Source organism: Callorhinus ursinus, unplaced genomic scaffold, assembly GCF_003265705.2.
Source record: "Callorhinus ursinus isolate GAN/ISIS: 27379988/994484 unplaced genomic scaffold, GSC_fseal_2.0 scaffold3, whole genome shotgun sequence".
NCBI classification, from domain to species: Eukaryota; Metazoa; Chordata; class Mammalia; order Carnivora; family Otariidae; genus Callorhinus; species Callorhinus ursinus.
In genome coordinates, this window is record NW_027397065.1 from 18,600,101 (window position 1) to 18,612,665 (window position 12,565).

At 38.0% G+C, this 12,565-nt stretch overlaps 1 protein-coding gene across 22 annotated transcripts in view; it reads left to right on the forward strand.

Moving 5' to 3' along the window:
* The window catches only part of PAM (peptidylglycine alpha-amidating monooxygenase), a 277,932-nt gene that overhangs the window by 161,785 nt on the left and 103,582 nt on the right, over window positions 1–12,565 (forward strand). For all 22 annotated transcript variants that reach the window (XM_073888613.1, XM_073888650.1, XM_073888658.1 and 19 more), the window contains 2 exons: window positions 9–66; window positions 11,363–11,450. In XM_073888613.1, the coding sequence (XP_073744714.1) occupies window positions 9–66; window positions 11,363–11,450 (146 nt within the window). The remainder of the gene's footprint in view (window positions 1–8; window positions 67–11,362; window positions 11,451–12,565) is intronic.

Here is a 12,565-nt window from a genome sequence, read left to right on the forward strand (position 1 = left end):
CCTAATAGTCTGATACATACTTCTGCATGTCATTGCGTTTGCCAGTGGATGAGGAAGCCTTCGTGAGTAAGTATTAATTGGATGGTGTGCTGGGGTGGGTGGTTGAAGGGAGGGCAGCTATTTGAAGTCAGTGAAAGGTTCTCTTTGATGGTTATGAACATATTAATCTTTTACTGTCAGTTTCTAAAATGCATTTATCATGCCTAATGCAGAAACAAACTAGAGAGAGCCACTCAGAGACAAGATTACAAACTGTATCTGGAGAGATTCATGAGTAATCGTAGTTAAGGAGTTGCATGCAGATGTCAATGGTTGCCAACACCGTGTGGTCCCATTTGTATAGTATTGGCTTTCTGTCTGTGGCTGGATGCTTAATTCCACTCCACTCAACAGACTGTTTATTTACCTGCTGGTTCATGCTATAAATTGACTGTACTTAGACTCAACATCAGGGAATTTAAGGTTTTACCTGTCAAACAGTAGATGGATAGAAAGGAAGGAAGGAAGGATTGAGAGAAGGAAAGAAGGGAAGGAGGGAGATGGGGGAAAGGAAGGAACATCGGTCCTGTTGTTTATATTATAGAATAAGAGGAATCGTACATAAATGGCTGGTCCTTCCCCAGCTGAGGTTTTAAATCGGATAGGAAAAGTGACAAAATGCCATCTGTTTTCATCTAGGTTGTTTTAATTGAAATATCCCTATGACAGACTTTTAACTGTTTAGGGAGGAGGTGTGATTGGCAAATTATTGATGGACTTGTTCTTTTTCTCTCCCTGCTTTACTTTACTTTTCTGGTTTGAGATGTTGATTTTGGAGGGAAAGTAATGGTAATGAGAGTTGTGCTTTGGTCCCATGAAACTAATCTGCAAGTGGACTGTCTGAAATGGCTATTATTTGAATTATAAAATGTGTACAGTTGCCTCGGGGCCATCTGAGGATGAATTTTCATGAGGTGTTCCCACAGGAATATACATTATAGACCTGAAAAGCCAGACCAATGTGCATTTTTCCCCCCACACACTTTGGTGGCAATTCCAACAGAAAATACAACTTATAACAGCACTCTGAAAATTTGTTCCCATAGTTAATTCCTAAGAATGAAAGTCAGACCTTGAGAAGGTGAGTGTTGCCTGAGTGTCCTTACTTTGTATAATAATTGAATATTACCAAGAAAAAAAAAGTAGAAAGGACAGTGCTCCCAAATCCTGAACTCTAAAGACAGAGAATAACTTAAATTCTTAATTGTAGTGCCTCGTGTAATGCTAAATGTGATTTAGGATACGAATTCGTCATTAAGATATCAACAATAAAGCTTTCCTCAATTTGATATCCACATTTTTGGCAGCCTAGGAGAAAATAATATTTACTCGCTGAAAGGCATTTTTGCGTCAAGTTTTTTTCTTTACTGATTTGATATTTTCTTTCCAAGTTCCAGGAGAGTCTTGATTGCTCCTGTTTCACATTTGCTTAGAAGAAAAGGCCAGTCTCCATATCTATATAAATATAAGAGTCATGTTTCACAGCAACATTATGGGTCTCACATTAATAGGTTACTGATTTGTTTCTGGAGGGTGGTGGTAGTATATGATTTCAGAGCTGGTGACTCTAGGGACTATAAATACATATCCTGGAATGTGTTCTTGCTCTCCTAATATAAATGTGTTTACTTCCACATAAATTAAAAATGAAAAGTACAAGTGAATATATTCAGTCAAGGAAAATATTCATAGGAAACTCATAAAGGACTATATTAGAACTAGAGTACTAAACGTTTCTGCATTTTCTTAGGCACTTCCCTTCTAAGATTAAACTATTCCGAGTTCTGAGGTCCTTAAAGGAGCTTGTAAGATTAATAATTATTTTCAGTATCTTTTTCTTTCTCTTTATTGCTGGGAGAATTGCATGAATACTAAAGATTTTGTCACTTGTTCAAGTCCTTTAATGTACTAGCCCCAGGCGATTTGTGGTTACCATTATCTTGCATAATCCAGCAACCATAGGTGTTTAGGTGTAAGCAAATTAGAACTGGAAAATTGCAAACCAAAGAGAAATACCAAACAGTCATTTATATAAGGGAATAAGTAAGGGGAAGTTTGCGTGTATTGTCTCATTCTTAGGACAACCCTGAGGGTAGTCCCATTTTATAGTTAGAGAAACAAAGACAGGAACATCTCTTTCTTTGATTTAATCAAATGGTAGGATGGAGTAGTAGTAGTAAGGATATATAGAATCCTTATTCATACAATCAGCTCATTACCACCTGTTTACTAAGGGCCTACCAACACTAAGGTACTTAGAGCTAAGCATAAGTAAGCCATTTTATGGAGGAGGAAACAGAGGGTCAGAGAGATCAAAGAACATGCCCAAGCTTTTTACTATGTATTCCCCTACCTGTATGCTGTTAAAATCGTAACAGATTTATCTATATGTGAGGATAGTGAATCAAAGAAGAAATGGAAGAAGTTATCAAATGGATAGATGGAGCCAAAATACAGCAGTAGCACATCTCTGTCTTCCTCGCATCAAATACAATTACTCTTTCATTCCCTTATCTTCACTCGCTAATGGGAACACAGCTTTGCCAAAAAGACAAATAAACCTCAAACCATCTTGCAAGATGAAACCCAGTACACATGAAGATTAAAAATTTACGGAAGGAAAAGGGTTTGAATGCATAGGTTGTATATTGTCCGCCTTGTCTCAGAGTATTTCTAGGATGCCCTCTATGGTTTGGTCATAAGTAGCTTTTCCAGATTCCCAAAGTGAAAGTTTTGCTAGTGGTAACCAAGGCTTTGCCACGATTGAAAAATATGGGTTGTCCCAAAATCTAGGTCTCAGGATGCCTTATCAGAAGATTAGATATGGTTGAAATGAGCTCTTATAAAGGCTTTAATACTTTATTTCTTTTCTTAAGACATTTATCAATGTTATACTTTCCGCTTTCATTATCTGTGCCTCTTCAGTTTTTGAATGCCCCCGGGGTATGTGCAACCGGATATGGTGGGGGACTCAATATTGTTTGCTTCATACATGAGGGAACACTAAACAAGTGTTTTGCTTGACCATTTTTAAGGCAATATATCATATATTGGACAATTTACCTTTTTGCCTTTAATTACACTCTTATTTGAACATAAAGGAATAATTCTTTTTTAAGAAAAACCACTTGTTCATAAATTCGGCAAACTTTAAAATTCTACTGTGTGCCAGATATTGGGCAAGGCAATGGGGATGTGAGGTATAATACAAATTCAAAGAAATTACAGCCTGGCAGAGTTCTAGAAGACAAGAATACAAATATTATAACATCTGAAGAGAACTTTCTCCTTTGGCTTTTCAAATTTCTAAAGAAAATCACAAAACGCAGAGTACAATTCAGATTGCTTATTAGGACTAAAACAAACTCTCTTGATGGTGTTAAAAGCCAGAATTGCTTTTGAATAATTCATAATTTTGGCTTTCTGCTTGTGTGACTAGTTATGTAACTCATTTTAGATAAACATACTTCTTCATTTTGAGAAGATACCGTCACAATTGTCATAGAATTTATATGTGCATATGCTTGTCATATTTACGTATGAGCATACACAACATCTTTGATGCATTTATGTGTCTCCATTGAATTATTAAATGTGAATTAAATAGTTGTTTGGGGAAATACAATAATGAAGATAAATATAATTTTTATGCTTTGAAAAAAATCATTGCTTTCCCTAGAGCATTGCTTTTGTTTATTGTTTTAATAAGAAATCACAGATTGGAATGGGTGAAGGTATGATAAAATCTGCATTTGACCACTGAACCGTGATGCTGTCTAAAAGGTGTTTTACAGACACTCAGAGGAATTGACTCTGACAGCAGCCCACTCAGCCAAGAAATTTGACTGTCATCTTCATCCACTTGCTTTCCCTCACATGGGTGACCAGTAAATAAATGTGTCTTTTCCTTAGTGAATGATGGCAGGTCCCTATCTATCAAATTGCACTATACAAATGAGATAGAAGCCATTGAATTTAGAAATAGGTGAAATTAATCTAGTGATTCATTGCTCTTCGTTTTCTTGGGTTTCTCTCTTGAATGTAGAACAAAGTCTACTGCAGAATAGCACAGTTAGACTTGAGTATTTTCAAATGTGACCGTTTCTAAACAAGGCACATATTCAGGTGATACTGGGTCCCTGTATCAGAAAATACAGGAACATCTAATTTTGATCATGCTTATGGGTCATTACATAAAGTCATTATATGACTATAAAGACCAAGGTCTGGCAGGATAATCACAATTTTATGGCCTGATGTGTATTTGTACATGCGTGTGAGTCTCCCTCCGCATGCAGTGACTCTGTCACCTTTCTGTTTCCAATTAGTTGACTGCATATCCTTTCCTTTCTCTCTTCACTCGGGATTTTCTCCAACGTGAAAAGTGTAGGCTCTCTCTCCACAGGACCATTGGGTACCTTCCCGCAAGCACCCTCGGAAGCTTTTCTAGTTTCTGAGTGGAAGTTACTTGGAGAGATAGCACAAATAAGAGCTACACTTATAGGTCTCTGATGAGCAGGTAAAATCTGATTTGCTTGGTCATAATCAGGAAGGAGAAGCTGCAGCTGTCCGCCTATTCTCAGAGTATTTCCAGGATGCCCTCTATGGTTTGGTCACCCAAATACCACATTTCCAACACGACGACCCCTGATGACCCCTAGGTTTTTTTTTTTTTTCAGGTGATAAAACAAAGGGAGAGGGAGGAGTAGGAACCAACTCATTATCTTTTATAAAGCTGAGAGTTAAGAATGTCTTGGGGATCACCAGAAAGTAACTGACACTTGGACAGTGCTGTTTTACTGCAGTAATGTCAAAATACCACCCACCCCCTAGCGCTCCCAGGAAAATGGCCAATTCAGAAAGCGCAGGTTTGAGTCAGATTTGTTGTGTGAATGCCCTTCATTAGCGGGGGGTTCGTCGCATTTTGACAGTCATTCGGAAGTAGTCATTTCAGCTCTTTCAATGGGGCTGACTTAAGGGACCAGCTCTAAGAAGGTTGAGTATGAACTGTTGTAGTCAGACCAAACATCATGTGATAGACAGAGAGGATTTTGTCTGCATCTGGGAAGATAGTCCATTTGGATCTGCAGAGGAGTGGAGAATATTCCAGTGGCCAATGGTATGATTGATGAAGGAGCACACTGGGCTCAAGTGTGAGCCTCACCACCTGCCGGCCACATGGTTGCACACGAGTGACTCAGCCTGTCCGTCCTCAAGGCTCAGCTGCTTGAGGGGAAAGGACCAGACTGCTAGGGTCCTTGTGAGCAGTGAGGGAGCCTGGCCTGGGGCAAGCCCTCAGTAACTATTAGTGGTTAGGGATGGTTATTAAGTGCAGAGGGCTGCCCCCCCCCCAGAGTACAGAGTGGTGCAGGCAGCTATCATGTTGCAAACTTGGCGGGACGGGGAGAGGGAGAAGGGGTGCAGGGGACTGGTCAGCATTATGCACGGCCCAAAAAGGCAAGAAGGGGCAATGGGTTTCATTCTGCGGGAAATTAATAGGGGACTACTACAAGGATGACATTACAAATACAAGGCTTAATGAAGCTTAGGCTATTTTATCTTGCATAGCCTGGCTGATAAAGTCTATTTATTGTTTATATAGTTGGTTCTGACATATATACCAAAAATTTCCATCTTAAAAGGTCTAACATCCAGAAGTTTAATTCTTTTTTGTCCTTAAATTCCTTCATTTGGAGGCAAGGGTTATTTCATTTTAAATTTGTGTTCCATTTAAAGACTTGCTCAAGGTGTCATTTCTTGGTTAATTTGGCAACAGCAGCTTCAAGTCCTCATAAACCACGTTAAGACTCTTTCTGAAGTGTACATCATTGTCCAAGCTAGTGAGAATTAATGGCAATTTCTCTGTTAAACTTTCTGATCTAAAATGTTCAAGCAAAAAGTCTTTATTTTAGAGTAGAATTGCTTTATGGTTATGCAGGAAGCTGGCAGAAGATAACATAATATGCGATGGCTGTGGGTTTTTAACATGCTGCTAAATGGGCTTTGCTGCTATGGGCTTTCCACGTGTCTGAATTCTCTGACTCCACTGCAGGACGATGAACATAAAGGATGATCATATCCTACACTTACATGACAATTTAGAGCATTATCTTCAGTTTCTGTGAGTGGATTTTGAAATACAATCTTCATTTTGGGGGAAACAAAGAAATGTTTACGGAAGTGATATTAAGATCTGGGGCCTTTTTTTTTTTTAAATGATAACAGCTCTTTTACATTATTATGCCTTAAACCTGACATCTCTCTAGTCTCTCAAATTGGTGTGCCTGCTTCAGATCTCAGCCTTAAAATGACGTGAGGTGATTTTGATGGATCAACCAATTTTATTCCCCAAAAAAACTTTTTTATAAATTTATTTTAAAAAGGAACTTTGTTTTTACTGTTTGCCCTGTACATTTAGGATGGCAATACAACCCAGGCTAAGATGAGTTAACTAAACTCTAAGCATGCTTACATAATATGTATTCAGCCACTAAAAATGTTGACAGAGGTCAGAATCACCTAGGATTCACCTGTGAAACTTTTCACATGTACACTTGCCCGGAATGACCTCTCAGATTTAAATGAGATATTGATGGAGGAAGGGCTAGGACTGATCCAGGATCGACCTTGAGCATCTGTATTTTTAATAAGCTGCATAAGATAATTCTAATGTGCAGCACTAGATAAAAAGTACCATTGACAAAAATTGTTTAATAACACATAAAAATATCCACAGCATAGGAAATAAACCGTTTACTATGTACAATATGATTCCACTGGGAGGAAATAGGAAACAAAGCCAACAATAATGATCCCTAATGATATATATACGGGCAATAGTTCTAGAATGCCTAAGTTCTGAAGATACAAATTTGCATTTACAAGTCTGTTCTTTTTTATCTGATAGGTTAATTATCCATGGTCTGTAGTATTCCTCTAGTGCATATATTTAGCTAAAAGGGGTGTTTCTCCCATATTCAGTGGTAATGTAAGGTTGATTGTATGTGTATGGATAGCTCCTAAATCTCTAGTTCCTACACTTGGCTACGTGGGTTCTTCGAAATCTTTCCACATCCTGCGTCTGGCAGATACATCGAAATTTGACATGCAGACCTGGATATCCACTTGGAAAAATGGAGAGAAAGCCAAGTGCTAAATGAAATTCTATCCTAGGTCACATTCGTAGAGAATTTTATGGCCCTGACTGTAGTCTAATGTTAGCTAAAAGAAGCCATAAATTTCAAACAACCTAATGCAGTTAGTACAAATGTTGCTTAGAACTCCAGAAACTAGACCTAAGTATCTCTGCTCAGTATGTCGCCTACATACATCCTTTCAAGTCTTTCACTTCAGATGACATTATCCTTTGAGAAATCATCCAACCTGTGCACTTTCAGCGCCATTGCATTCCTTTAATTAATGTGCATGAGTTACTATTTCTGGAGTCTTAGTCCTTCAACAATATTTGATTCCCAGGACTTACTCACATTTACTTGCCTATAAACTTTTTCCTGATCTTATATATCAGACATTCTGAACCAACACCCATTGAGACTGAAGTTCCATTTCCATTTAAGCAACTGTCATCTTATTATTGAGTTAGAAGAGTCGGCACTTTTTAATCTTACCAGATATAACATTCCCTTGCGTTCTCACAAGGCTGTGCACCTGCCTGTTTGTCGCTATCCCAAGGCTGCCTTTGTTTTTCTGCCTGTCAGTTGTTTTCATTATTATCCTCTGGTTCTCTTCCCCTTGGATCCTTTATTTCTTTGCTGTATGATGGGAGAAAAAGAAAGAAGGGGAGTGGATTTCTTTTAAAATGTGATTTGAAAATATTTTCCCATATTCTTTTTGTGTAGTGTTGAAATCTCCAGCATAGTCATATGTGTATCTTGTGCCCAACAGACTTAATTCTTATTCACTAGGGATGGGATCTTGCTTTGCAAAGCTAGGAATAATAAGTAGGAATGGAGCAAACCCAAGAAATGAACCTGTCAGCCTAATCTTTTCCCAGTTGACCCCTCCCCACCACTGGCAGCAGGCCCTTCAATGAAATTGTCGAAGGCTTGCTTTGTTTTATGGCACCTACTCTTTGTTTTAGATTTACATTTTGATATGACATTCCTTTTGCTGGCGGTATTTTTCATTTCAACTTACAATGAATTGTACTTTGAGCTATAATTATATAAATACTTTGATATTATACTCTTTCTTTAGGATGTGAAAAAGATGTTTATATACCATTCTATGCCAGTAATTTACTTAGCATTTTTTTAAAGATTTTTATTTTTATTTATTTGAGAGAGAGAGAATGAGAGATAGCACGAGAGGGAAGAGGGTCAGAGGGAGAAGTAGACTCCCTGCTGAGCAGGGAGCCCGATGTGGGACTCGATCCCGGGACTCCAGAATCATGACCTGAGCCGAAGGCAGTCGCTTAACCAACTGAGCCACCCAGGCGCCCAGCATTTAAGTTAGATCTTGAGATTCTGGAGGAATGCATGAGTCACTGAGAGTAAGCTATGAGAGGGAACTCTGAAGAATGTTCTTTTACTACCTCTTAAAGATGTTGATTTATTTCTAATTATAGGAGCTAAGATTAAACACTTATCTAGTAAGAGTTCAGTGTGGAACAAATAAGTGGTTCTTAAAATAGTATGTCAGAAGGAGAAAAAAATCAGAAAATGGATAGAGAAGTTATACTTTGTATCATTTTTGCCCTTTACAAAGGACAATTAGAAGATCCTCTTGCATAAGCAAGGGCCCAGGCAAAACATTTGGCTTTCCTTCCTAATGAAGAGCCATAGAGATTGTATGTCTTCATGATCTGTTTTTCTCCCAACAGGTCTCCTCTCTGTCCTTCCCTGAATATTTTGCTTAATATTTCATTTTATGAATTTAATGATAGCCCACTCTTAAAAAAAAAAAAGTTTGCCTTGTTTCACAGCCCTACACACACTGCCTTAATATTTAAAAAAAGAAACAAACAAACCCTGCTGGGGTCTCCTACATGGATCCTGCCAGCTCAGGGCTTTCCCTAAGACTCTGTCTTGAGCCTTTTTGTTCACCCTCATGGCTTCAGGGTTCAATTTTTAAATGATTCCCAAATACGTAATTCTCTGACTCTCTCTTAAACAAGAGTCACAGAATCCCAGTCTTCTGCTGGGTATTTCCACCTGGACTTTTAGTGTTGCTTTGCACCCAATAGTTAATTTCTTGATAAAATGCACTTGGCTATGTTGGCTTATTATCAAAATTCCCAGAATGATTCAAATTTAGGAAGTCTACTAATATAACCCACCCATAATAAATGAATTTAAAGGGAATGGGAATCATATGGTCATCTACGTAGGTTCTGAAAAACAGAGGAGTCATCCTCTTGTTTGACAAACACCTCATGGATTGGCGGAGGCGTATTGAAAAAGAGAGAGAGAGAGTAGGAGGTGGATACAGTCAGATCAAGAAGTTGGATGTCCATAGAGTGATATAAGCATTTGATAAAAACAAATATAACAAATTACATCACATACCAAAATAAATTTAAAGTGAATAAAAAACAAAGGCCTGGTACTCCCACCTTAGAGCTTTTTTAAATTTAATTCTGCCAGAGATGATACTGGGGGAGGATTTTGGAAGGGAGGAAGGAAATCCTGCACTGAACTTGAGAGTGAGTCTGTGGAGATAGAATTCCTCTTATTCCTTATGTTTCTCTTGGTAACAAATTTAGGCTTATTAGCAGTAGGGTTTTCTATGGTTTGTGACCTCTGGTAACTTCCAATTGCTTCTTTCCTTCCAGAGTATCTTCTTCAACCTCATAGGCTTACTGTCTTCCTTGATGATAGAAAACAAAGCCTCAAGTTATAGCAAGTCCATTTTCCAGCCATTCTCTCTTTGTTAGCTTTTTAAATGGTGACATGAATATCTTGTGATGGGATTTTTAGGCTTTAAATTCTTATTTTTAGTGCAATTTTTAATTGAAAGACTTTTTATTTCCTCTGAAAGTTGTGAGTCAAAATGGTTCATAGGAGACGCCCCGTGTTTTCTGACCAGCCACACTTTGCAAGTCATGGCGCTATAGTTTGATGTAGAACATCTTTTAGTTTATAAATACTCATGTACTCAGATACACATTTTAGCAGTAAATGATATTTTATTAATTTTATCAGACCAAAAGAGCTAAAAGATGCAGTTTTGCACACACCCAAAACTTAAGATCATTTTAGACTATTTAGATTTTTCTATGTAAAGGGGACTTAGAAACTGGCCTGGTAGCACAGCATTTCAAATGCAGACAAAAGTAGATGAGCCACATCCAAACCAGGAAAGGGAGCTCATGCTGATTATTGACCATGCATACTAGTATAATTTATCTTTAGTTTTTGCTTTGTTTTCTCTCTGAACTCATTTTTGTTTACTTTAATGTCTTTTTTTATAATCTCTTATTCTTTTTTTTTAAAGATTTTTATTTATTTATTTGAGAGAGAGAAAGAGAGAGAGCCCAAGAGGGGATAGGGTCAGAGGGAGAAACAGACTTCCCGCTGGGCAGGGAGCCCGATGCGGGACTTGATACCAGGACTCCGGGATCATGACCCGAGCCGAAAGCAGTCGCGCAACCAACTGAGCCACCCAGGCAACCACTATTATTAGGAGAAAAAAAAAGAAAGACCTTGCATAAGTTCTAGTATCCCTTTAACAAGTGCACAGTGCTCATCCAGGACAGTGATTTTCTCTCTTTTGTGCTTTTGTAAAGATACATTTCCCAAAAAAGGATACATTTTCCACTTTTATTTTCTAGTAAATTGTTTCTTCATATCACATCCCAGTGACTACCGTTATTTTGAGATGGTAATAAATTTCTCTTATGAATCCTTTTGCTCATGTCCTGACCACTCACTGTGGTTTCTGCTGTGCAGTGTTGTGTGGTGTTTTATGCTACTCAGCACTCTACTGAAATCTGGAAGGGAATATATTGTGAACGCATAGCCTGGAGCTTTCATTTTGTACCCCCATACTGCTCTCAACACTTCAGAAGGGGTCTTCCATTAAAAAAGTGTGTGTGGGTAGATGTGTCGTTTCAGCCTATTAATTATTACTTTCTCTTTTTGTTATATAATAGTTCACTCTCCTACTAAATTAAATTGTCAGATCATACTCATCTTAAGGAATGAGAAAGGTAATTTATACAATCAGGGCCTTCTATCCTAAGAGCAACAAAACATCTTTGTTACACAGCAATTGGGACTGTTGAATGATGCCTTCTCTTGGGACAGCTTGTGCACAGAAGTGTAACTTGTATTCACAATCATGTGTCCTTTTCTCTTAATAGTTGACTTCAAACCTCGTGCCAGCATGGATACTGTCCATCATATGTTACTTTTTGGATGCAATATGCCTTCTTCCACTGGAAGTTACTGGTAAGGGAAAATGGGCTCACAGTCAAAAGGGGAGTAGAAAATGTATGTCTTTTATAAGTACAAATTGCATCTGTACAAGTATTTTGCAACTGATTAATAAACAGGTAGAATATTTACTTTTCAGGAAAGAACGTGGTTCTTTTGCATCACATGGTTATCATGGTCTGATTATCACAGTTATTTAGTCTGCAATGGAGCACATCCATCAGTCTTTGACACTGACTTAATAAATTTATGTCTGTTGTCATAGATAGCATATCAAGGTACAGACAGCTTATTAAAAAGGACTGACAATTTAGATAATGGATGCTCTGATGTTTACTTTTTTTAAGATCATGCTTCAACCCAAAGAGCACCAAGCCTCTGTTCATTGATCACTCTTTTATCCCAGACACCATGCTAGGTGATTTGTATACACCATTTCATTTTTTTCCTAAAGGTTTTGCAGAACAGTTAATATCGTGCCCACTTAACAAACAAGGAGCCTGAGCCTCAGAGAATCAGTATCATGCTTAAGGTAACTCAGCTGGTTGGTAGAACCCTGGGTTGTCTGGTCCCAAATCCAAAGTTATTTCCATTTTACCACACTGCCTCCCATTGATTGAAGCAACTGTTGCAGTTTTAGAATTTATTTTAATCACTGTGGTGAGTCTTAGTATTATCTTGCTATGAATGGTTAGTAAACATCTATTAAGTGCCTGTCATATGCCAGAATTATAGCAGATGCTGTGGAAGGTTCTAGAATAGATAGATATGTTTTATTTATCCCTAGAAGCTTACAGCATAATTATGGCTTGAGATCTGTCCTTTCATTTTGTTCTTTGGTGTTCACGAAGATTGGTCAGCTTTGAAAATAGCCACGCATTTTAAGTCTCCTATTTTGCAACAATAGCCAGAATCACTGGTAGATATTGAACAGTCCGGAATGACTAGTGTGTCTTGCTTTGCAATGAAGAAGGGTCTGTTTTGTGCTCTTGTCCCTGCATAATCACGTACACTGATAGACCTTTCTGTGCACATCCTCATATTCGTCCGGCTGAGGCAAGACACACCGCAAATGCATTCTGGTCATTTTTATAACAAACAGTTGTAATATATATTTGGAACTGTTAAAA